This window comes from Rhinatrema bivittatum, chromosome 6 (genome assembly GCF_901001135.1).
Source record: "Rhinatrema bivittatum chromosome 6, aRhiBiv1.1, whole genome shotgun sequence".
NCBI lineage: Eukaryota > Metazoa > Chordata > Amphibia > Gymnophiona > Rhinatrematidae > Rhinatrema > Rhinatrema bivittatum.
The window spans coordinates 258,077,894-258,101,049 of NC_042620.1; the positions used below are offsets into that span (position 1 = coordinate 258,077,894).

At 45.9% G+C, this 23,156-nt stretch overlaps 1 protein-coding gene across 1 annotated transcript in view; it reads right to left on the minus strand.

Annotated features, from left to right (window-relative positions):
- SETD1A (SET domain containing 1A, histone lysine methyltransferase) overlaps positions 1–23,156 on the minus strand; it is a 374,529-nt gene that overhangs the window by 197,662 nt on the left and 153,711 nt on the right. Inside the window, exon 8 of the mRNA XM_029606903.1 lies at positions 144–974. Coding sequence (XP_029462763.1) covers positions 144–974 — 831 coding nt within the window. The remainder of the gene's footprint in view (positions 1–143; positions 975–23,156) is intronic.

The following is a 23,156-nucleotide window of genomic DNA, read 5'->3' on the forward strand; positions in this document are numbered from 1 at the left end:
AAAATCCACTGTGACACCAAAGCAAATAAAATGTTTTTAGCTTGATTAGCAAAAACCTTATGTGCAGAGTTATTCCCCAGTCATGTCCCATTTGTGTCCAGCATTATTTCTGTCAATAACTGCATAGCAATAGTAATACTCACCTTGGCCTTCTGCTCCTTGCGTTCCCACCACTCATCAAAGGTTGCAAAGGCCACGTTTTCCACCATTTTGCGGTTTAAGTCTCGCTGCATGGTGCTCTTCATCTCCTGTGTAAGGGTAGCCAGCACACTGTCCACTGTGGCCGCATGTGGATCTTTCACTTCCTCTGAAGCCACTGCATAGGGCCACACTGGCTGTAGTCGATAGTCAAACAGACGATCTGGCTGCTGGTCATCGTCCTCTTCTTGCTGCTGCTGGTGGGATAGGAACAGCAAGTCGCTCTCAAATGGCCGTCGTCCCTGCTCCAAACTATAGTGGCCATAAGCAGGGTGTGCCCCTCCAAACGTTGCCTCCTGGTGATGATGGGGGAAGAGTGGGAAAGGCTCCTCAAAAGAGGGTCCCTGGCTTTTCCCCTGCCTTAGTTGGTGCAACCGGCTCAGCATCTGGGTCTGCATCTGGAAGGACATGGGCATGCCACCCCACTGTGTACCCAGTCGGTTCATCAACTCCAAAGAATTCACAAAGTCATATATATGTGGTGGGGGGGGAGGCGGAGGGGCCTGCCCATATTCTTGGAGGGCTGACTGCAGATGGTGAGGTCCTGGAGGAGGGGGTGGAGGATACTCTGGCAGGGGCTCAGCCCCTGCTAGGTGGGGAAGGCCAGGGGGGTGCTGCAGTTGGAAGCCAGGCTGCGTAGCAAAGGCTGAGACAGCAATGCCCAAGTGACCCATGGTGACAGTGGAAGGCAAAATGGAGAAGTGCTGGTGATCGGCAGAGTCCTCAGCTTCATCCTCTGAGATCTCCATGTCCTCTCCTGAGGACTGATGGGAAACCTGCAGGAGACAAATACATTTTTTGCTTAGGAGGGGGGAGAACATACAGGTGAAAAAAATACAAAATATTTACTTGAAAATCCTGAAACAGCATTTTTTTGCTCAAGGTTATTTCCCAGAGTTCCTGGAAGGGAAAAATTTCCAAGGAAAAGAAAATTTGTGCAAAAGCAAAAACCTTGTGCAAAAAGAAATACAAGATTTTTATCCAAAGAGCTAAATTTAACGATATAGTTAAAGCCCATTAGTGCTTTTTATGCAAGTTTCTATTATACACATTTTTTTCTGAAAGAAAAATCTCTCTCATCAGTCCAATGAAACAAAATTCTTGGACAAAAAGACATACACCATTTAAAAACTATTCAAACTGACCTGCAGGCTTTTCTCACTATTTTGCCAGTTTTACCCAATATTTACATCTAGCCATGCTAGAATGGTGTGGATCACTATATATGTAGTAAGTTTAAAAGCAATCAAACTATTGACAAGCATATGTTTATCTTTAATGGGTATTCTCTGTAAACTGTAGGATAATCAGCCACACAAGCAGTTAACTCCAACCAACAGTGCCAATGCAGAGAGTTTCTTGAAAAATCTCTTTGGGCCTTAGGGATAGATGTTTAATATAAATAAAATAAAAGCTTAGAAATACCTAGAAGGCTTTGCAAGGGACTTCCTGTGCAGGCCCCCCTCAGTCCTACATAGTAGCTTAAGGAAGCAAACTCCAAAAATGAAAGTGGGAGGGAATGCGTGGCTGACTATCCTGTTGTCTACAGAAAATACCTGTTACAGGTAAACATTTTTTTTCTTTGATAAGTAGGATCAAAATGAGCTACACAACTGGGAGTCTCTAGTTAAGGGTTGTCTTCCAACAAAAATTGGAAAAATAAAAACTAGTGAGTGAAAGAACATTTTTGTGAGGTAAGCAGCTTTATCATTTTATTTTATAAATATTTTTTTTTATAAGAGGAAGACAACCTGAAATAATAAAAACACCACCTAAGGAAGATGGGAGTTGGATACTACCCTCAGAGAGTCTGAAGGATAGACCAATCAAATCCTCTGTCACACCAAGAGTTCAAACAATAATGGAATGTAAATGTGCAGACAAATTCATTTCACAGCCTTGCAAATCTCCTTACTGGAAGCGTATCTTAGATGGGTTATCATTATGATCTTTGGCATGCCTAGCTAGACCTGCTTGGGCAAAACAGAAGGAAATGCAATTTTCTATTCAATTAAAACACTGATCATTTTGGCTACAGGAAGACCAGGTCTGTTTGGGTCAAAGGAAACAAATAGCTGGGTGGGACCTCTAAGGTTTTTGGTTCGCTCCAATCAGAAGGCAAATGACTATTTTGTAATTTAGATTGTGTAAAACTTGTTCACCTTTGTGAGAAGGGGCCTGAAAAAAATACTGGAAGAACGACTAAGGTGGAAATCCAACACTGCCTTAGTCAGAAATTCTGATGAGTGTGGAGCACCACCTTATTCTAATGAAACTTAGTAGAAGGTGGATAAGTTAGTAGAGCCTCGAGTTTAATGACTCTGCATGCTGCACTGATCACCACCAAAAACATAGCCTTCCAGCTCAAGTACCTGAGCTGAAAAGAGTTTAGATGATCAAAGGGTGGTTTTCATCAGTTGAGTAAGTACAAAATTGAAGTCCTAAGACACAGCAGGTGGTATTTATTTATTTATTTAGCTTTTTATATTACACTTTTAACACTTTTTCAGCACATCAAAGCGAATTACATTCAAGTTTGTACCTGAGGCAATGGAGGGTAAAGTGACTTGCCTAAGCTCACAAGGAGACAGTGGGTATAATAGGAGGCTTTAAAAGTGAAAATTTCTGAATGAATCTTACTAGTGATTTTACAAAGATGGGGCTTCCTTCTACATGCTGGTGATAAACGCAATTTCACTGAGGTGGATACTGACAAAGCAAATTTTTTTTTTTTTTATGAAAAACTTTGAAAAATGCATGCGTGGGAAAATGAAAAAGGATCCAAGGCTGTGCTCTCACTTTAGCTGGTAAACCATCACCTCATTTAATTCTATGATCCCGATGGGTACCAACAGACAGAGTTGCTTACCTGAAAGTGGGAATGACGCCCCAGAATGGTGAACCTCGGGAACAGTTAATGTTCCTGGTAAATGGGAATATGTAGATATACTTCCGTCACATTCAGAGACACGAGGTTGTCCCCTGATTGTACTGCCATTATTACAGAGTGCAGAGTCTCCATTCGTACATGAGTCAACCTCAAATGACAACTGACTCCTTTGAGATCCAGGATGGGTCGAAAAGACCTCTCCTTCTTGGGTACGACAAAATAGATGGAACAGCGGACGTATTTTCTTGCGATTCAGGGCAGGAATTATGACCTTCAAAGTTTTCTTAATGTGTTCTCCACTGCCAGCCTCTTCTAAAGGGAGTTGCATGGAAAAATCATAAAGGTATCAGGAGGAACATGAAGGAATTCTAGAGCATATCCATCCTGAATTACTTCCGGGACCCATTGGTCAGACTTGATCTGGACCCACCACTAATAAAAGCTAGGTGGGAGACCACCTATCTCCTGCACTAGCAAGAGAGTCCACAAACCATTGAGAAGACAAAGGCTCCACTCACAGAGCAGACATCCTTCCGAGGCCCTCTGGGATAAAGGATTGAGACCTACCAAAGGGATGAGGTCTCTGAGAGGAAGCCCCCCTGCAAGGACAAAATCGCCTGTAGTAAGAACGGCCACTTGCCCGAAAGGATGTGAAGCGAGCTTCTTATACTCTGGTAAATGAAGGATCTGGGCTTCCCCCATCAATTTGCCATCTTCTCCGATTCACTGCAAAATAAGAGAACTCTTAAAGGGCAACTTAGGGAGATTGGATTTAGAAGTAGTGTCTGCTGATCAATTTTGCAACCACAGCTGACGTCTAGCTGCTATCATAGAAGCAAGTCTTGTCAGTGCGAACAAGGTCATAGCCTGCATCAGCTAAGGTGGCAGTTCCAGGTTCCATTACCACTTTGCCACTGGAAACTATTCCTTCAGATTCCTGAGAGAGACGCAGATGAGACACCAGAGTACAAGAAGCAATCTGCAAACTCATCACCATGGCCTCAAAGGCTTAAGGATAGCTTCAATCCTTCTATCCTGAGCATTCTTTAGCACTGCCCCGCCTTCCATAGGAATGGTGGTTCACTCACTAACAGAACATAACAGGGCACAACTGCTCTCTTGCCTTCAGATCCAAGCGATACAAACCCACCAAGGTGCATCCCCCTTTAAAGCACCCCTCTGGTGTGCTCTATTCAAGGTCAAAGGAGAACTTACTACTTACTGATAATTTTCTTTCCTTAAATAAAGTGTAGATCAATCCCAACAAGTGGATTCTGCACCTCTGCCAGCAGATGGAGACGGAGCAAAAGCTGACATCACGGCTCTATAGTCCTGCCCCATCAGTCCACCAGGGTTCTCTGGAAAAGTCAACTGTGAACAAACCTGATTAAACTCAAACATGCGGGCCGATACAGTAAAAACGCGGGAGAGCGGGCGAGCGCCCACTCTCCTGTGCGCGCGATTCAGTATTTTAATTTATTAAAATTAGGCCCGGCGGTAAAAAGAGGCGCTAGGAACACTACCGCATCCCTAGCGCCTCTTTTTTTGACGGAAGCGGCGGCCGTCAGCGGGTTTGACAGACGACGCTCAATTTTGCCAGCATCGGTTCTCGAGCCCGCTGACAGCCACGGGTTCGGAAACCGGCAAAATTGAGCATCTGGTTTTTGACCACCAGCCGCAGGCCCATTTAAAAATTTATTTTTTTTTTAAATGTTTTACTTTTTTAAACTTTCGGGACCTCCGACTTAATATTGCCATGATATTAAGTCGGAGGGTGCACAGAAAAGCAGTTTTTACTGCTTTTCTGTGCACTTTCCCGGTACCCGGAGAAATTAGCGCCTACCTTTGGCTTGGCTGCACATTTTGCTTTCTGAATCGCGCGGGAATACCTAATAGGGCCATCAACATGCATTTGCCTGATTATTAGCAACAGGCATCATTCATATTTCTCAACCAACAGGAACTTGAAACTCAGCCAAAAGAAAGCACATATATAGCAAACTAAGGGCTAGAGAAACCACTTACCAGTTATCAACGAAGAGCAGGAATCATACTCTGCATAGCTTGCTCTAAGAAGGCTAACCACAAAATTCAACTTCGGCAGCCGAGGGGGATCTAGGATTGATCTACCCTTCTCTAAAGGAAAGGAAATTATCAGGTAAGTAATAATTTCATCTTCCTTAGCATTCGGGTAGGTCAATTCCAACGAGTGGGATGTACCAAAGCTAATCCCGAAAAGAGTGGGAGGCTGCCAGCAGCCCAGGCAAAACCAGCGGCACGAAAGCGACAACCTTCTTAGCCCTAACATCCAAGTGGTAATGCTTGGAGAAGGTGTGCAAAGATTACCGTGTCGATGCTCGGCAAATTTCAGCAGGCGACAAGTGAAGCTCCGTCCATGATACAGTCTGAGCCCTCGTGGAAGTCAATCTAATGTTTCAGTAAGGCAATCTCAGCAGCCATATAGGCTGCCATAATGACCTCCTTAAACCAGCAGGCAATCATTGCCCATGTTGCTGGTGCTCCCTACTTACTTCCACCAAAAGCAGGCGATCAGACTTCCGAACAGTCAGTCATCTCCAAGCACCGCAATAAATGACACTTGACATTCAAGGAATGCAAAAGGCGGTACTCAGCTTCATCTCTGTCCCTGTTCAAGGCGGGCAGAGAAATGGACTGATTCAAATGAATGTCCAAGACCACTGCGGGCAAAATAAAAAGAGGACACAGCCCAAAGTTGAACCGCACCCAGAATCATATAGAGAAAAGGCTCATGGCAGGAAAGAGCCTGCAGCTCAGAGACCTGAAGTGCCGAACAGATTGTTACCAGAAAAACTGTCTTCAAGGTAAGCAGCTGTAAGGAAACGGTACATAGCGGTTGAAAAGTCGGATCTGCCAAGAACTCGAGGACCAAGTTAAGACCCCACCAAAGGCACTGGAAGCCGCAACAGGAGGTGAAGATGTTTAACTCCCCCAAAAAATGGGACACATCCAGATGGGAAGACAAAGGCCCTCTATTGACTCTTTCCCTGTAACAAGCCAGTGACACAACTTGAACATTCAAGGTGTTATAGGCCAAATCCTTAAGCAAGCCATCCAGTAAAAATTCCAAAATCAAAGGAATATCCATTTGAGAGGCTGAGTACCTCGCTCAGAACACCAGGCCTCAAAGACCCTCCAAACACTAACATAACCTAGAGAAGTAGAAAATTTCCAGGCTCGAAGAAGAGTGGCAATTACAGAAGGCGAATAACTGCGCTTCAACAGCTGAGACCTATAAATTGCCAAACTGTAAGACAGAACTACTTGGATCTTCGTGCAAAATGGGCCTCTATAGTGTAACAGATCCATCTGAGATAGTAGCCGAAGGGGGCTGCCCACCAGAAGCCTCTAGAGATCGGTGTACCATGGTCTCCGGAGCCACTAAAAGGACAATGTTGTTTTTTCTTGCAATCTTCCATACCAGCCTGCCTATCAAAGGCCAAGGCAGGAACGCATACAGCAGGGCACCATGTGGCCACTCCTGAACGAGAGCATCTATGCAAATCACTTTTGGGTCCCACCTGCAATTGAAGCAGCATAGAACCTTCACATTGTTGTTTCACCAACAGGTCTAGATCTGGTAAGCCCCAGTGGTCCACCAGGAGCTGAAAGGCCTCGTCAGCCAGCTCCCATTCTCCTAGGTCCAAGCTTCTCCTGCTGAAGAAATTAGCTCTAATATTGTCTTTTCTAGCAATGTGAGAGGCCTATATGTTGACTCTTGGTTCCGCCCTGATTGATGTAAGCACCATTGTCATGTTGTCAGACATTATCCGGACTGCCTGACACTCTAGCCACTCAGTGAACTGCAGGCACATCAAAGGAAACGCTTGTGCCTCCAATCTTTTGATGTTCCACTGCCGCTCCGCTGCATACCAGCGCCCTTGCACCACTAACTCCTGGCAGTGAGCACCCCTGCCCCAAAGGCTCACATGTCTTGAGTACCAACCAATCCGGGTTATCAGGGAAACTCCCTTACTGAGATGGTCCACGTGTAACCACCAGTTCAACTGGGATCTCACTTCTAATGAAAGGAGCAGCCTCACCGTATTGTTCTGCAACTGCGTACTCCATCGGGATAGCAAGGTGCACTGAAGAGGGCGCATATGTGTTCTTATCCAGAGAATCGCTTCTAAGGCGGCAGCCATTAAACCCAAGACCTGTAGATAAAACCACATGGTCGGATGAACAGAGTTCCACAGAGATGGGAACCACAGCATCAATGTGTGGATCCGAATCCCGGAAGAAACACTCTGCCCTGCCTTGTATTGAATCAAACCCCAAGATACTCCAGGGTCTGAGACAGATGCAAATTGCTCTTGGCCAGATTCACCATCCAGCCTAGTTCCTGTAGCAACGAAACCACCATGCGAGCAACGCAAAGACTCCCTTCCAATGTCTTGGCTCAAATCAACCAGTTGTCCAGATAGGGGTGAACTAGAATGCCCTTCTTGCAAAGGGTCACCACTACCACCTGCCATGATCTTGGAAAAGATCCTGGGCACCGAGGCTAATCTGAAAGGCAATGCCTGAAACTGGTAATGATGATCCAGGATGGCTAATCGAAGGAACCACTAATGTTCCTGCCAGATGGGAATATGCAAAAATGCCTCTGTCAGATCCAGAGATGTGAGGTACTATCCTGCTTGAACTATCATTATTACAAAGCACACAGTTTCCATCCTGAAATGCATGATTCATAGATGTTGGCTGATGCCCTTGAGATTCAGTATGGGCCGAAACGACCCTTCCTTCTTGGGCACGATAAAATTAATGGTATTTCGCTGCAATTTGGGAATGGGGATCACCACTTTCAGAATCAACAACCATTGTAATGTCTCTTCCACTTCTACCCTCTTCTGAGGGGAGTTACATGGAGAGATCATGAAGGTATCAGGGGGAATGCAAAGAAATTCTAGAGCGCAGCCATTCTGAAGTAATCTGGGCTATCTGTGATAAATCTGGGATAGATGACCACCTACCTCCCGCACCACCAGGTGAGCCCACAAATCTTCATTGGGAAGACTGGAGCTTGTATCCATTCGAGGACCTCAGGGGCGAAAGAATCGATATCTGCAGAAGGGCAGGATCTCTGAGAAGAACCTCCCCTATAAGGTTGAAAACTCCGGTAGTTTCAAGAGCGGCCACTTGCACAAGAAGTTTGGGAAACTAGTTTCTTATCCTCCAGCAAACGCGGGACCTGGGACTCTCCCGATTTACTTGCCATTTTTTCCAATTCACTGCCTTTGAAAGGCAGCTTATTCAGACTGGACTTTGAAATACTATCTGCGGAGCAGTTGCACAGCCACAGCTGCCGCCTGGCCACAATAACTGAAGCAGCTCCGCTGGCGGCTGTGTGTACCAAGTCACAGCCTGCATCAGCCAAAGCGGCAGCCCCCCGTTTTACCATATGTCCCAAATCGGACCCACCGGCACCAGATTCTTGGCAAAGATGCAAGGTAGCCTAAAGCTACCAAGGCACAACAAGAAGCATAAGAACATAAGAAATTGCCATGCTGGGTCAGACCAAGGCTCCATCAAGCCCAGCATCCTGTTTCCAACAGAGGCCAAACCAGGACACAAGAACCTGGCAATTACCCAAACACTGAGAAGATCCTATGCTACTGATGCAATTAATAGCAGTGGCTATTCCCTAAGTAAACTTGATTAATAGCCGTTAATGGACTTCTTCTCCAAGAACCCATCCAAACCTTTTTTGAACCCAGCTACACTAACTGCACTAACCACATCCTCTGGCAATAAATTCCAGAGCTTTATTGTGTGTTGCGTGAAAAAGAATTTTCCCCGATTAGTCTTAAATGTGCTACTCGCTAACTTCACAGAATGCCCCCTAGTCCTTCTATTATTCTAAAGTGTAAATAACCGATTCACATCTACTCGTTCAAGACCTCTCATGATCTTAAAGACCTCTATCATATCCCCCCTCAGCCATCTCTTCTCCAAGCTGAACAGCCCTAACCTCTTTAGCCTTTCCTTATAGAGGAGCTGTTCCATCGCCTTTATCATCATTTTGGTTGCCCTTCTCTGTACCTTCTCCATCGCAACTATATCTTTTTTGAGATGCAGCGACCAGAATTGTACACAGTATTCAAGGTGCGGTCTCACCATGGAGCGATAGAGGCATTATGACATTTTCCGTATTATTATCCATTCCCTTCCTAATAATTCCTAACATTCTGTTTGCTTTTTTGACTGCTGTAGCACACTGAACTGATGATTTCAGTGTGTTATCCACTATGACGCCTAGATCTCTTTCTTGGGTTGCAGCACCTAATATGGAACCCAACATTGTGTAATTATAGCATGGGTTATTTTTCCCTATATGCATCACCTTGCACTTATCCACATTAAATTTCATCTGCCATTTGGATGCCCAATTTTCCAGTCTCACAAGGTCTTCCTGCAATTTATCACAATCTGCTTGTGATTTAACTACTCTGAACAATTTTGTGTCATCTGCAAATTTGATTATCTCACTCGTATTTCTTTCCAGATCATTTATAAATATATTGAAAAGTAATCCCCAGGCCCAGTCACTCCGAGGGTCTAAGATATCAGACCCGCCAACTCAACTCTCTGGCTCCTCACCAGGAGAGCCCCCCATCATCATTGGTATCATCCTGATCCACTGCATTTGAGTTCTGTCAGACCGCACTGTACTATGGCACTTGACCGTGGAGATAGGAACTGCTGCTTCAGCAGACTGGCCCTGTAGAAATGTATGCAATCTCTGGAAGAATTCCACCCATGAAAAGCAGGCCAGGTCCATTCCAGACCTCATAGGTTCGAACCTGATGTCCTGTGAGCCAGTGTCCCTTGAGGGCTCAACTCGTGGACCAATCAGGAGAGAGGACATCCCTGAAGGGTTTACCTCTGTCCCACTCCCTTCAGACCGAGGAGATGGCCCATTGTCAGCAAAGCTGGAATAAAGCAAATCTCCCTGAGCATCCAGGCAGCGCTGACACAGGCTTAAAGAAAGCTCTGGCTGAATGACCCTGATGTAGCAGGCATCACCGATAGATAGGCGCTTAGGTTTCTTCCCCACAGACGCTATGCTGTAAGTATGCAGCCAATGAAGGCTCGCGCCTAGATTTCCCATGCGTACAAATGCACCTAAAATGGACGCACAAAAATTGTGTGCCAAGCCCACATGCCTAGGATGCTCGTCCTACTGGATGCTCAGTTTGGGCATCTAGAACTGACGCCTAAAGTGGGTGCACAAGATGGCACTTACCTGCTAATTTTCGTTCCTGTAGTACCACAGATCAGTTCAGACTCCTGGGTTTTGCCTCCCTTCCACCAGATGGAGACACAGAAAGTTTCATAGGCACCGCCTCTTAACCTGGTGTGCCACCTGCATCTCCTCAGTATTAATCAGTACCCAAGCAAAAAATATTTAACAAAACTTCCAACAAATCAACTCTATTATATTCCCCAGAACGAGCAGAGGACAAAGGAAATTCGTAATTAAGAACTATAATTAAATTTGGAATACTTCTTGAAAGGACTAATGAGAAACCTGTGCCATTCTTCAGAATTCCTCAGACTTATTAAAACAGATAGATCGAGTGGACTCTCCAAACCTCTTCTCCACTACCGGGTGGGACTCTGGACTCTGTGGTACTACAGGAACGAAAATTAGCAGGTAAGAACCAATTCTCCTTTCCCTGGTCATACCCAGATCAGTCCAGACTCCTGGGATGTACCAAAATGTCCCTAACCGGGGTGGGACCGTGAGAGAAGAACACTTTCACCAAAATTGCCGACATTTGGAGACTGAACATTCAATCAGTAGTGACTGGCAAAGGTATGTAAAGACCTCCAAGTAGCCACCCTGCAAATCTTTTGTGGTGATACCAGTTGGCACTCTGCCCAGGAGGCCGCCTGTGAACAGGTAGAATGAGCCCTTAACTCCTCCGGGACTGGTCAACCACGACAGATATATGCGGAACCCTAGCCTTCTTCAACCAATGCGATATCGTGGCCTTTGACACTTTCTGATCCTTTTTTGAACCACTCCACAGCACAAAAAGGCGATCCGACAACCTTTAACTGTTAGCAACCTCTAGACAACCTACCCCATCCCCATTCTCAGACAACCCTATCACAACCGAAAAAATCCCACCTCACCCACACACACTCAACAAAAGAGATCCCTGATTAACATCATGGTCTCACCCCTCACGCAACTCCTGGGCCTCTCAGTACTCTCCCTAACTCTCTTCAACGCCCAATCCCTCACAAAAAAACCCCACATTCTCAATGACTACCTACTGGACTCCAAACCTGATGTCTGTGCAATCACCGAAACCTGATTAAAATCCACTGACATTACTCTAACCAACCAACTACCTCTACAACTATACAATCTATTCTCTATACCCAGACCTAAAAAAAGAGGAGGCGGCCTACTCTTAGCTGCAAAAAAAGAGCTAAGACTAACTCCTCAGACTATTAAAACAGCTTCTAACCTCAAAATCGGCCTCTTTAAATCAAACCAACTTCAAATCTGCTTAATTATTCCCCCCCAGGGCTACTAGTCTCAGATCCATCCCCTCTCATTGAACTCATAGCCAAACACATTAATACGGACTCACCAGCTATCACAGCTATCATCATGGGAGACTTCAACCTCCACGTGGACACGACTCCTCCTTCCACCAACTGTGAAGCTTTTCTGTCCACCATCAAGGCCTTGGGCTTCAAGCAAATTATTAACAGTCCCACTCACAAAGCAGGACACACCTTGGACCTCATCTTCATAAACTCTGGCCTCACTATCACTCCCCCCCCCCCTGCACCCCAGTCCTGTGGTCAGACCACTTGTTGATCACCACTGAATTCGCTATAAAGGAGGACCCCACCATCACTATCCCTATAACAACCATACACTTCAGAAAACCCTGTTTCATGGATGACCTCTCTTCCCACCTGTCGACGGAACTACAAAATATAAACTTCTCTGATGCAGATTTGGCCCTTGCATCCTAGCTTGACATCACCAATGGTGTGGCTAACAAAATATGCCCTATGACAACGAAAGAATTAAACCCAGCCCTCACGCCTGAACTGAAGAACTTGAAACAAGAGCTAAGACGCAAAGAATTCAAATGGTGCAGGGAGCCCTCCCAAGCGACTAACTGCATTCAAAGCTTCCATGCATAAATACAGGGCAATCATTCTTTGTACAAAAAGATTTCTACTCCCGCAAAATACACGACTTCCTATATGACGCGAAAGCCTTGTTCTCATACGGGGCAGAACTCACGAATTCCTCCCAACCCTCTATCCCTGACGACCAAGCCCAAACTAAAGCTACTGAACTGGCAACGTTCTTTGAGAAAAAAATCTCCAAACTCATATCCCCAATTATCTCCTCCAACATCCTACCACCTCCCCCACTTCATCCCTTGAAATTGAATCCATCCTCAAGAACATGAAACCCTCTGCTCACCTGTCCGACCCCATCCCCACAAAGCTACTGCCTTCAATTCCTAAAACCATCTCCAAACCACTGGCTGGAATTATAAACTGCTCCCTTTCCCAAGGATCAGTTCCTGATAATCTGAAACTTGCTTCCCTTAAACCACTACTGAAGAAACCAAATCTGGACCCCACTAACCCTGCCAACTTTCGTCCCATCGCCAACCTCCCGTTTATCGCTAAACTCATGGTGAAATTGGTCAACACCCAAATATCAGACTACCTAGATGATCATAAGATACTCTTCCCCGCTCAGTTTGGATTCCGTAAAGCACTAAACACCGAATCCCTCCTAATCTCTCTCACGGACAGCATCCTTATGGGATTAGATAAAGGACAACCGTTTCTACTGGCTTTGCTCGACATCTCCGCTGCATTTGATACCGTGAACCATGCAATCCTTATCAACCGCCTCTCGGACATCGGCATTTCAGGAACCGCCCTTAGTTGGTTCAAGTCCTTCCTAAGTAACAAACTACAAGGTTAGAATAGGCAACAAAGAATCTCACCCCATTAGCTCTACGCTTGGAGTCCCTCAAGGATCATCCCTCTCCCCCACTCTCTTCAACATTTTATCTCCTACCCCTCTGCCAACTCCTCGCTAATTTAAAGTTAACCCATTTCATCTACGCCGATGACATACAAATCCTCATCCCGATCACAGAATCCATCTCCAAAACCCTCACCTTCTGGAACAGCTGCCTACATTCCATCAACCGCCTCCTCTCCAGCCTCAATCTAGTCCTCAATACGGCTAAAACCGAACTCCTTCTCATCTCGCTGGACGACAACAACCCCCCTCTCATCAACCTCCCCTCCTCCGCTACAATCTCTACGGCCCAAGTGAAAGACCTGGGCGTTATATTGGACAACCATTTAATTTTTAAAAAATTCATCAATAATACTACTAAAGAATGCTTTTATAAATTACAAGTTCTGAAAAGGCTTAGACCTCTCCTCCACCTACACGACTTCCGCACAGTTCTCCAAGCTACCCTATTTTCAAAAATCGATTACTGCAACTCCTTCCTACTAGGCCTCCCCGCTACCACCACGAGACCATTACAGATGCTCCAGAACGCCGCCGCAAGGATACTAACCAACTCTAACAGAGGAGATCACATCACTCCCATCCTACAGAATCTGCACTGGCTTCCCATTAATTTCAGAATCCTTCACAAAGCCCTCACCATTATACACAAGTCCATCCATAACCAGTCTTCCCTGGTACTAGATTTCCCGCTTCGTCTACACACTTCCACCAGACCGATCAGAGCAGCGTACAAAGATACCCTTCACGCTCCACCCACCAAGTCCTCTCACCACACTTCCATAAGGAAATGTGCTTTCTCCACAGCTGGTCCTTCACAATGGAATGCACTACCCCCAGACATACGCCAAGAACAATGCCCGCTGACTTTCAAGAAAAAACGTAAGACTTGGCTTTTTAAGCAAGAGTTTCCTTAAAATGACTGTAGAACTATAGACTGTAGAACCCTCCCTGACCTGCGTTACTGCTCAGCCTTAACTCCCGGCTGTCCCACCTTCCTGCCCTCCCCCTCCCCCCCCCCCATTACCCCCTGCCTACCCTTGTCAACCCTCGTTCTACCCCTTTCCCTCAACTCTCGTTCTACCTTTCCCCCCCTCCACACCCTCCCCGGCCAGGGTACTCCGCCTTCACCCTTCTCCCCACAAGGTCTCCTCCTATCCCCCTCTTGTGATTCCTCAGCCCTGGATACTTAAGACACTGAAGATATAGGTTATATTGTTTTATTGATATAGTGGTTACATCGTTTTATATTGCTATATCTTTATATTTTTTATATTCTATACTGCCTTTTATCCCTCGGTCCCAAGTAGCCCTTTCTCACCACCTCCCCTGCTACCCTCTACTTTTCCCCACTGGGTTTTGTTCATAATTGTTATACTCTTAATTGGTTTTGCAAAAATGTTAATACTCCATTACCGACCAAGTTTTTACCCCCTGTTCGAATGTATTTATCCTGTGTTTGATGTAAACCGATGTGATATGACGGGTCATGAATGTCGGCATAGAAAAAGAGTAAATAAATAAATAAATAGATACTGCAATAAAACCCTTCTGACGTCCAGACGTCTTAACTCCTTTGCATGGGGCATACCAGTTTCAAAATTGGTAAAGGCCGGAAGCACCACGGACTGACAAATGGAACGCTGAAATGACTTTTGACAAGAAAGTAGTAACTGCCCTCAGAGAGACCCCGGAATCGAAAATCAGTAAGAAAGATTCCCTACATGTCAGGGCTTGATGTTCAGATACCCTTTTGGCTGAACAAATCGCCACCAAGAAAACTACTTTCAGAGTCAGATCCTTTATGGTGGCCCTCTTAACAGGCTCAAACGGCGCCCTTAAGGACCAAGTTAAAGCTCCAAGAAGGGCACACCTTATGGATGGGAGGTGCAAATGCTTAGCCCCTCGGAGGAAACATACCACATCCAGCTGTGCCGCAAGAGTTGTTCCATGAACCTTGCCCTGCAAGCAGCCCAGGGCCAATACCTGTACTTTCAGGGAACTAAAGGACAAACCTTTCATTAGGCCTCTCTGCAAAAAGGCCAGAATCTGTGCCACCAAAGCTCTCCAAGGATCAACCCCCTGTTCTGTACACAAAGACCTGAAGACTCGCCAAACAGGACATACATCAAGGAAAGAGGCCTTGCGAGCCTCAGAGTCAAAATAACATCCTATGGATATCCTTGCTTCTTTAACTGCCTTTCAAAAGGCAAGCCGCTAAACAAAGGTGATCCGCTTGATCTGAAAATACAGGGCCCTGCCATACAAGATGTGGTAGATGGCACAGCTGCAGGGGGCTGTCCACTGCTAGACTGACCAGATCCATAAACCAAGGCCTCCGGAGACACTCCGAAGCTACGAGAATCACCTTTCCTGGGTGAGCCTCTATTCTCTGTACAGCATTGCATCAGAGACCATGGAGGAAACACATAGATCAGAATGTCATGCAGCCAAGCAAGCACCAGGGCATCAACCCCCTCTGCTCCATGCTCTCTTCTGCGACTGAAGAAATATGGCACCTTGGCATTTCTTCAGGTTGCCATCAGGTCCATATGAGGTTTCCCCAACTGCAAGAAATGAGGGTCATTGCTTGTTCCGATAGCTCCCATTCTCCGGGATCCAATCACTACCGACTCAGGAAATCCACCTGGACATTGTCGGCCTCTGCTATGTGCGAGGCCGCTATCAAGGCCAGATGCCGCTCATCCCAGAACATCAGCATCTCCTCTTCCGTGCAACCACTTGACTCTTGGTACCTCCTTAGCGATTTATGTAGGCACTTGTCGCATTATCTGACAGGACTCTGCCCGGTTGCGCAAAAGAGGAAGAAACTCCTGCAGAGCCAACCACACCGCCCTTGTCTCTAGGCGATTGATGGACCAAGATGCTTCCTCCGTCGACCATTGGCCCTGTACTGACTAGGACTGACACACAGCCCCCCAACTGAAGAGACTGGCATTGGTAGTCACCACCATCTACTGAGGCACTTCGAGGTCCACCCTGCGGCACAGATGAGCCTGGCCAAACCACCACAGAAGACTGGACCTGGTGGACTCTGTAAGCGGTAGCAGAAGATGAAACTGCTTTGAAATCAGATCCCACCGGGATAGCAACGCTTTCTGTAGAGGTCTCACCTGAGCAAACGCCCATGGAATCAGCTCCAATGTCGAGGCCATGGAACCGAGCACCTGCGAGTAATCCCAGACCCTGGCACACGGGGCTCCAACAGGTTCCGAACCTGAGCCTTGACAATCTGCTCCTCCGAGAGAAAAACCTTCCCTATACGAGTATCGAAGCGCACATCCAAGGCCAAGAAATCCCTGGATCTGACAGAAGCACATTTACACATCGGAATCCGCTGGGATCATAAGAGATACCTCAGGTTTATGATCCTCGGGAAGCATTTTCAGTTTTTCGCTCTACCATTGTCTAGCCACATGTCTAGCCAGAGGACTTTCACTAAGGTCATGGTGGTGGTAGTAGAGGCAGCCCTCAGAAAGGAGGGCATGCTGGTTCATCCATATCTGGGCGACTGGCTCATCAGAGAGAAGTCTGAGGTCCTTTGCAGACAGATGGTAGAAGTGGTCTTGCACCACTTAAGATCCTTGGGCTGGGTAGTAAATCTGTCCAAGAGCCACCTTTCTCCTTCGCAAGTTCTGTAGTTCTTGGACGTGCACTTCGATACTCATATAGGGAAACCTTGAGAGCCACGTTTACCTTCTTCAAGTCCAGATTTGGACGAAAGGTCCCTTTTCCTTCTTTGGCACCACAAAATAAATGGAACAATGCCCTGTCCCCCACTCCTCCTGGGGGATGGGAGCATTCTTAGTCTTTGGATAGTCTGCTGAACCATAAGTTTCTTCGCCAGCAAAGCACAGGAAGATACCATGAAAAGGTTTCTTGGCGGCCGAGCAAGTTCTAAAGCGTAGCCTTGTCTTACACACTTAAAACCCACTGGTCCGATGTGATCTTGTCCCACTCCTCGTAAAAAACTAGTCAACTGACCCCTGATGGTTGGGATTGAAGAGCAGGTCTGCCTCACTTCATTGTGCGGATTTGGCTCCGCTAGGCCCTTGGCCGGAGCCCTCTCGGCTCGCCCCGCATCCACAAAAGGACTGGTGCCAAGACTGAGACCTCCCCGCGGCCTGCCCTCTGGCCTGCGAAAGTGAGAACAAACCGGCAGAAATCGTTTGGGTCCTTTAGGCTTTTCTTCTGGTAGCTTATGCACCTTATTATCTCCGAGATGCTTTATCAGCTGCTCCAAGTCTTCTCCAAAAAGAAGCTTGCCCTTAAAGGGGAGAGCCCCAAGCTGAGCCTTCAACAAAACATCAACTGACCAGTTTTGCAACCATAAGAGCCTACTAGCTGAGACCGCAGACACCACTGTCCTAGAAGAAGTGCGAATAAGATCATATAAAGCATCTGCTCCATAAACTACCACTGCCTCTAAGTGTTCCACCTGCTCTGATTCCTGGAGCAATAGATCCTTGTGGCTGTAAGGCCTCTCCTAAATGCTTAGGGATTCTTGGTTAAGAGTCCATGAGCTTGTGCCTCCTTGTTTAATGACACAGAACATAGCTACCTGATTGTTGGGTTTGGATTAGAATGCTTTATCCCTGAAGGAGATGCAGAAAAAAAGCTCTTAAGACATATCTGATTGCTCAAAGCTCCAGAAGATTGATCTGAAACAGCCATTCTGTTCACAACAGGTTCCTTGGGCTCAGAAGGGACTCATACATGTACGCCATCCCTTGGTGGACACAAATGCTGCCAGTATTACTTGATAGGGTAGAAGTCAAAGGGAAGCCCCCATTCTCTAGGACACCTGGGGTCTACCCACCACTGGAATCATCCCTTTATTTCCACCATGACATGCATTAGGGATGACAAGGGCTAAAGTAACTGGCCCCACTGAAGAATCAGCATGTTGAGGTGGGTTAAGGGAACCACATGAACTATTGCCACCATGTGAGAGGACAACCAACACTTCCCTGGTTGGCACTTGATCCTTCTGTAAAAGTCCTTAGATCAAGATTCAAAGGTAGCATGCTCGCTCCACCAGAAGAAATATTCTCTATGCCAGAGTGCCTATCCATGTTCCCTATGAACTTGATCCTTTAGGTCAGGAAAAGGTTCAATTTTTTGAAATTCACAATGAATCCAACTGACTGAAAAAGATGGACTGTCTTCTGCAGGGAACGCAATACCTCTGCTTGGGAAGACCCATCACTACCCAGTTGCCCAGGGAAGGGAAAACACAGACACGCTGATGATGAAGATGTGCTGCCAGTACCGCCAAGCACTTGGTGAAGACCTTTGGAACCACAGACAGCCCGAAAAGGAGCACTCTGCATTAGTAATGAGAAGAATCCACTATAGATTAAAAATACTGCCAATAAGCGTGATGGAATGCATGTGGGTATTTACTCATCTTTCAGATTTAGGGCACACATCCAATCTCCCGTTTGAATGAAGGGCTGGATGGCATAGAGGGAATTCATTTTTAATTTCCTCAGCAACAGGCTCTTGTTTAGACTTTGTAAATGCAGGATTTGCCTCAATCCACCCAATTTCTTGGGGATAAGAAAATAGCGAACATAGGACCTCTTGCTACATTGGTCAGAAGGGACAGGATCTATTGCCCACTAGATAAGCAACAAATCCACCTCGAGACAGAGTAGGTTGAAGTTTGAACAATGGGGTAGTGTTGGAAGATGGGAAAGCATAAACGGTAACTAGACTCCACAATCATGAGGATCCAACAGTCCTTGGTGATCTTCTGCCACTCGTATTGGTAAAGGTAGAACTACCAGCCCCCCAGTGGAAGGGGGTCAAGGTTGGAGACACGAGGTTAGTCAAAAACTGGATTCAAGTTTGGGCTGGGCTTGTCGTGGCGTCTTTGGCTGAAGTCTTTCCCTTTGATGTCTGTGAACTGAATGCTGTTGCTGTGGAAGCACAGTGGTGCACAATACCACAGAATGAGCAAAACCATCTATGGAGGTATAAGCGCTTAAACGTGAAGTAAGAACATTTTAATGAGGATGGCTGTTTGCCGCCTGTCAAGAGAGATTGGACAGTAATATGCTACTCCTTGATTTGAGCAACCATTTCTCTGAGCTGGTCTCCAAAGAGGTTTTCAACATAACATGGCACATCTGTCAAATTCTCATGCACATCTTTTTGCTGGCTCTCAACCAAGTCATTAGGCACACTCCAATGGCAGCTGCTGATGATCTTGCTACAGTAGCAAATGATTCATATACCAAACAAAGATGACGTTCCCACTCCTCTGTTTCTTGAAGAGCTTGCCGATATCCCAACTGGACTCATTCCCCTCAACTCTAATAGTGGCTTTCAGCTTCTTGATGCAATCATGTAAGTACTGCATCAAATAATATTAATGGGCTACGATGCAGGCATTGAACATCAAGCTCTGAAAATCCTTTTTTCCCCCCAAATTATCCAGCAGTATAGGGTCTTTGCCTCATGGGGTGCTGGAGAAAATCCTGGTCGTTTTTGCCAATTTCAGCGCTGATTCCACTATGACCGATTGGTGCATAGTCTGACTACCCCCAAACTACGATATTTGTTGTATTTAAGGGCCAGCTTCCTGGCTACCGGAGGGGGGGGGGGGGGGCAGGATGCCTGATTTGCCCACATTCTTGTTTGTACATCCCAAAGGATCAAATGCACCAAGGTCACTGCAGGTTCAGTTGGAGTTTCCAGGATCCAGAAGAAACCAAAGATCTCCACATAGGAGTCATTGTCTTTGCAAACGCTGACTCCAGAGGCCTTCCCCAAATTATCCAAGAACCTTCATTTTCATTTAATTTTTATTTGTATACCGCTGCTCTATATAGAATACAATCATAGCAGTTTTGGATTAAGAGAGGTCTTCTGACAGTGAATAGCGCTCCAGAGTATCCAATAGTGGATCCCAGTGATGATGCAAGAGACCAGGGCAGGGTTTCTCTGTCGTCTCAAAAGGAAATGTTCCTGAGGCATATCCTCAGACCGGCTCGACTCTGTAAAAAGAGAATGGAGGTAATCAGACTCCACCCTGGGATCTCTGATGGGACCAACCCCCGGCATGGAGGTGAGACACTCCCCCCTAAAAGTATGGGTATGGGGTTTCTTGCAGAGAAACTCCCTCTGGTCTACAGGATGTATCCCTCTTCTGCAATAACTGGATGCATGGAAAGAAGTGGTACCACAGAACCAATGGGTCTTTTCAGGCGAAGTCCTTGTTCCATAAATCTCAATGGAGATACTGCCCTGGAGAAAGGTGGGAGATAAGTGATGTGAATCTCCTTCAGGACCTCCTGCTCCCTTCAAGTGTGTTGATAGAGCTGGGGAGCGATGCACCAATGTGATGAACTGCTGTGTCAGCTGAACCAATGTTCGCTACTTCAATGGCTCGTATGCCAAGGGCTAGTGTGTTGATGGCGCTGAGGATGTAGCATGCTTCATTGCTGCTGAGTACCGATCTATGGATGCACCAGAGCTTGATGTGTCAGTGGAGCTAGTTGTGACGAAGCAGAGCCCGACCTTGGCCTCATCTACTTGAGGAAAACGTTACTGGTCCTCTGCTAACTGAAAAACCTCCCAACTAAGCTCCCAATCCCTGGAATCCAACACTTTCTGCTGAAAGTCAGCCTGGACATTTTCTGCTCCTGCAAAGTGAGCTGCCAAGAGCTGAAGATGATTCTGTTCTGTCTAGATGAACAAAAGGCACATCCCTTGAGTCAAGCCACAGAAGTCCACACTCAATAGCATATCAAAGAAAGCAGTAGAGTATAGAGAGATTAAGTAGTCCTTACAGCTTTATAGCAATTTATCTTTATTGTTCCACAAAAACTCCACAATTTTGGGTAAAATAATCAATTCAGTACAGGTTGGTGTCCGATACAGTTGCCGTGTTTCGCCCCACAGGCTGTATTGGAAGGGACAAAGACCATGATTTAAAATTCTAAAAGAAAATACAGATAACAAAAACTAAGGATATAAAAGAAAGTCGGGTACATATAGCAGAGCTAAAGCAGTGACATACCTTTACACAACAGTGGATGGGAGTTCATTCAGACAGCTAATGTTAAAGCATTTAAAACGCTAAGAACTGGTGCCAAAAAATGTAACGAATCGCTATCGACTCACGGAAGTAGGAATTGGCCAATCAAAGCTAGCCATGACATCACAACATGAAAACAAACATAGTGCAGTCTTATATATACATAACCCATTATTATTTCAACCACAAAGATAACACAGACCAAATATAACACCAAATATAACACAGACCAAAGATAACACAGACCAAATACAGCATGTAACTTATCCCTCGAACAAGGAATCTTCCCAGAAAAACTCAAAAACGCCATCATCAAACCAATCATCAAAAAACCTCAACTCGACAAATCAGACCCAGCAAACTACAGACCAGTCTCTAACCTCCCATTCTTAGCAAAAATCATAGAAAAAACAGTCAACAATCAACTTACAGACCACCTTGAAACCTATAATGTTCTCCAGCCAGCACAACATGGTTTCAGAAAATTCTTCAGCACTGAAACCCTCCTCCTCTCTCTCACTGATACCATCCTCAGAGGCCGCGACAAAGGCAAATCGTTCCTCCTGATACTTCTTGATATATCAGCCGCCTTTGACACCATCAATCACAGAACACTCCTCACCAGACTTAAAGAAATTGGTCTTCAAGACACCACAATCAAATGGTTCAAATCCTACCTCTCAAACAGATCCTACATCGTCAAGACAAACTCATCTGAATCCTCTCAAGTGCCCCTCACACATGGGGTCACACAAGGTTCTTCCCTATCCTCAACTCTCTTTAATATTTACCTCCTCCCACTATGCAAATACCTTTCAGATGCAAACCTCACCTACTTCGTCTATGCAGACATACAAATATTACTCCCCATAAACAAGTCCATTCAACTCACCATGGAAAAATGGAACAAACTCAGCTCAAATTTATCCCACTTACTATCTCAATTATCACTATGCCTCAACCAAGCCAAAACAGAAATCCTTCACATCCACGATGACCGTCCCTCTTCTCCCCTCAAGTGCACCCCCTCTAACTACCCAGGAAGCTCAATCAACCCGGGAGTGCCACAAATCTCACTCACGCCATCCACAAGAAACCTAGGCGTAACAATCGACAGCCAACTCAACTTTAAACGACACATCTCCAATACAATTAAGGATGGATTCTTCAAACTTCAAACACTGAAAAAACTCAAACCCCTTCTCCAAGCGCACGATTTCCGAACAGTCCTTCAATCAATTATCCTCTCAAAACTCGACTACTGCAACTCCCTTCTCATCGGCCTACCAGAAATCCACATCAAAACCCTCCAAGTACTACAAAATGCCGCCGCCAGAATCATCACTAACAACAAAAAATCCTCCCACATCACACCAACTCTCAAAGAACTCCACTGGCTACCCATCACACAAAGAATCCATTATAAAACCCTCACCCTCATGCACAAAAAAATAAACAACAACAAAATGAACTGGCTAAACAACGCAATACACCCATACCCCACACAAAGAACTCTCAGATCCACCAACACTGGCCTTCTAGCCGTCCCCAATCTCAAATCTGCACACCTCAACGCAACCCGCAAACGAGCCATAACAATAGCGGGCCCTACCCTATGGAACTCCCTCCCCACCTGTCTCAGAAATGAACCTTCATTGCAAGTCTTCAAAAAACACCTCAAAACATGGCTGTTTTTAAAAGCCTTCCCACCTGACCCTTAACCTGCCCGAATGCAACACACCACACCCCCTACACAGACATCTCGCCCCCCATGCATCCCTCCCTGACACTACCCTCCTCCCACCCAACCCTCCCCTCCTCCCTCCCCTCCCCCCTCCCTTAATCCTAAGTTATTTTTATCAACAAGTCATTTGTGTACATGTTATATACTATAACCTTTTGTTCCATGT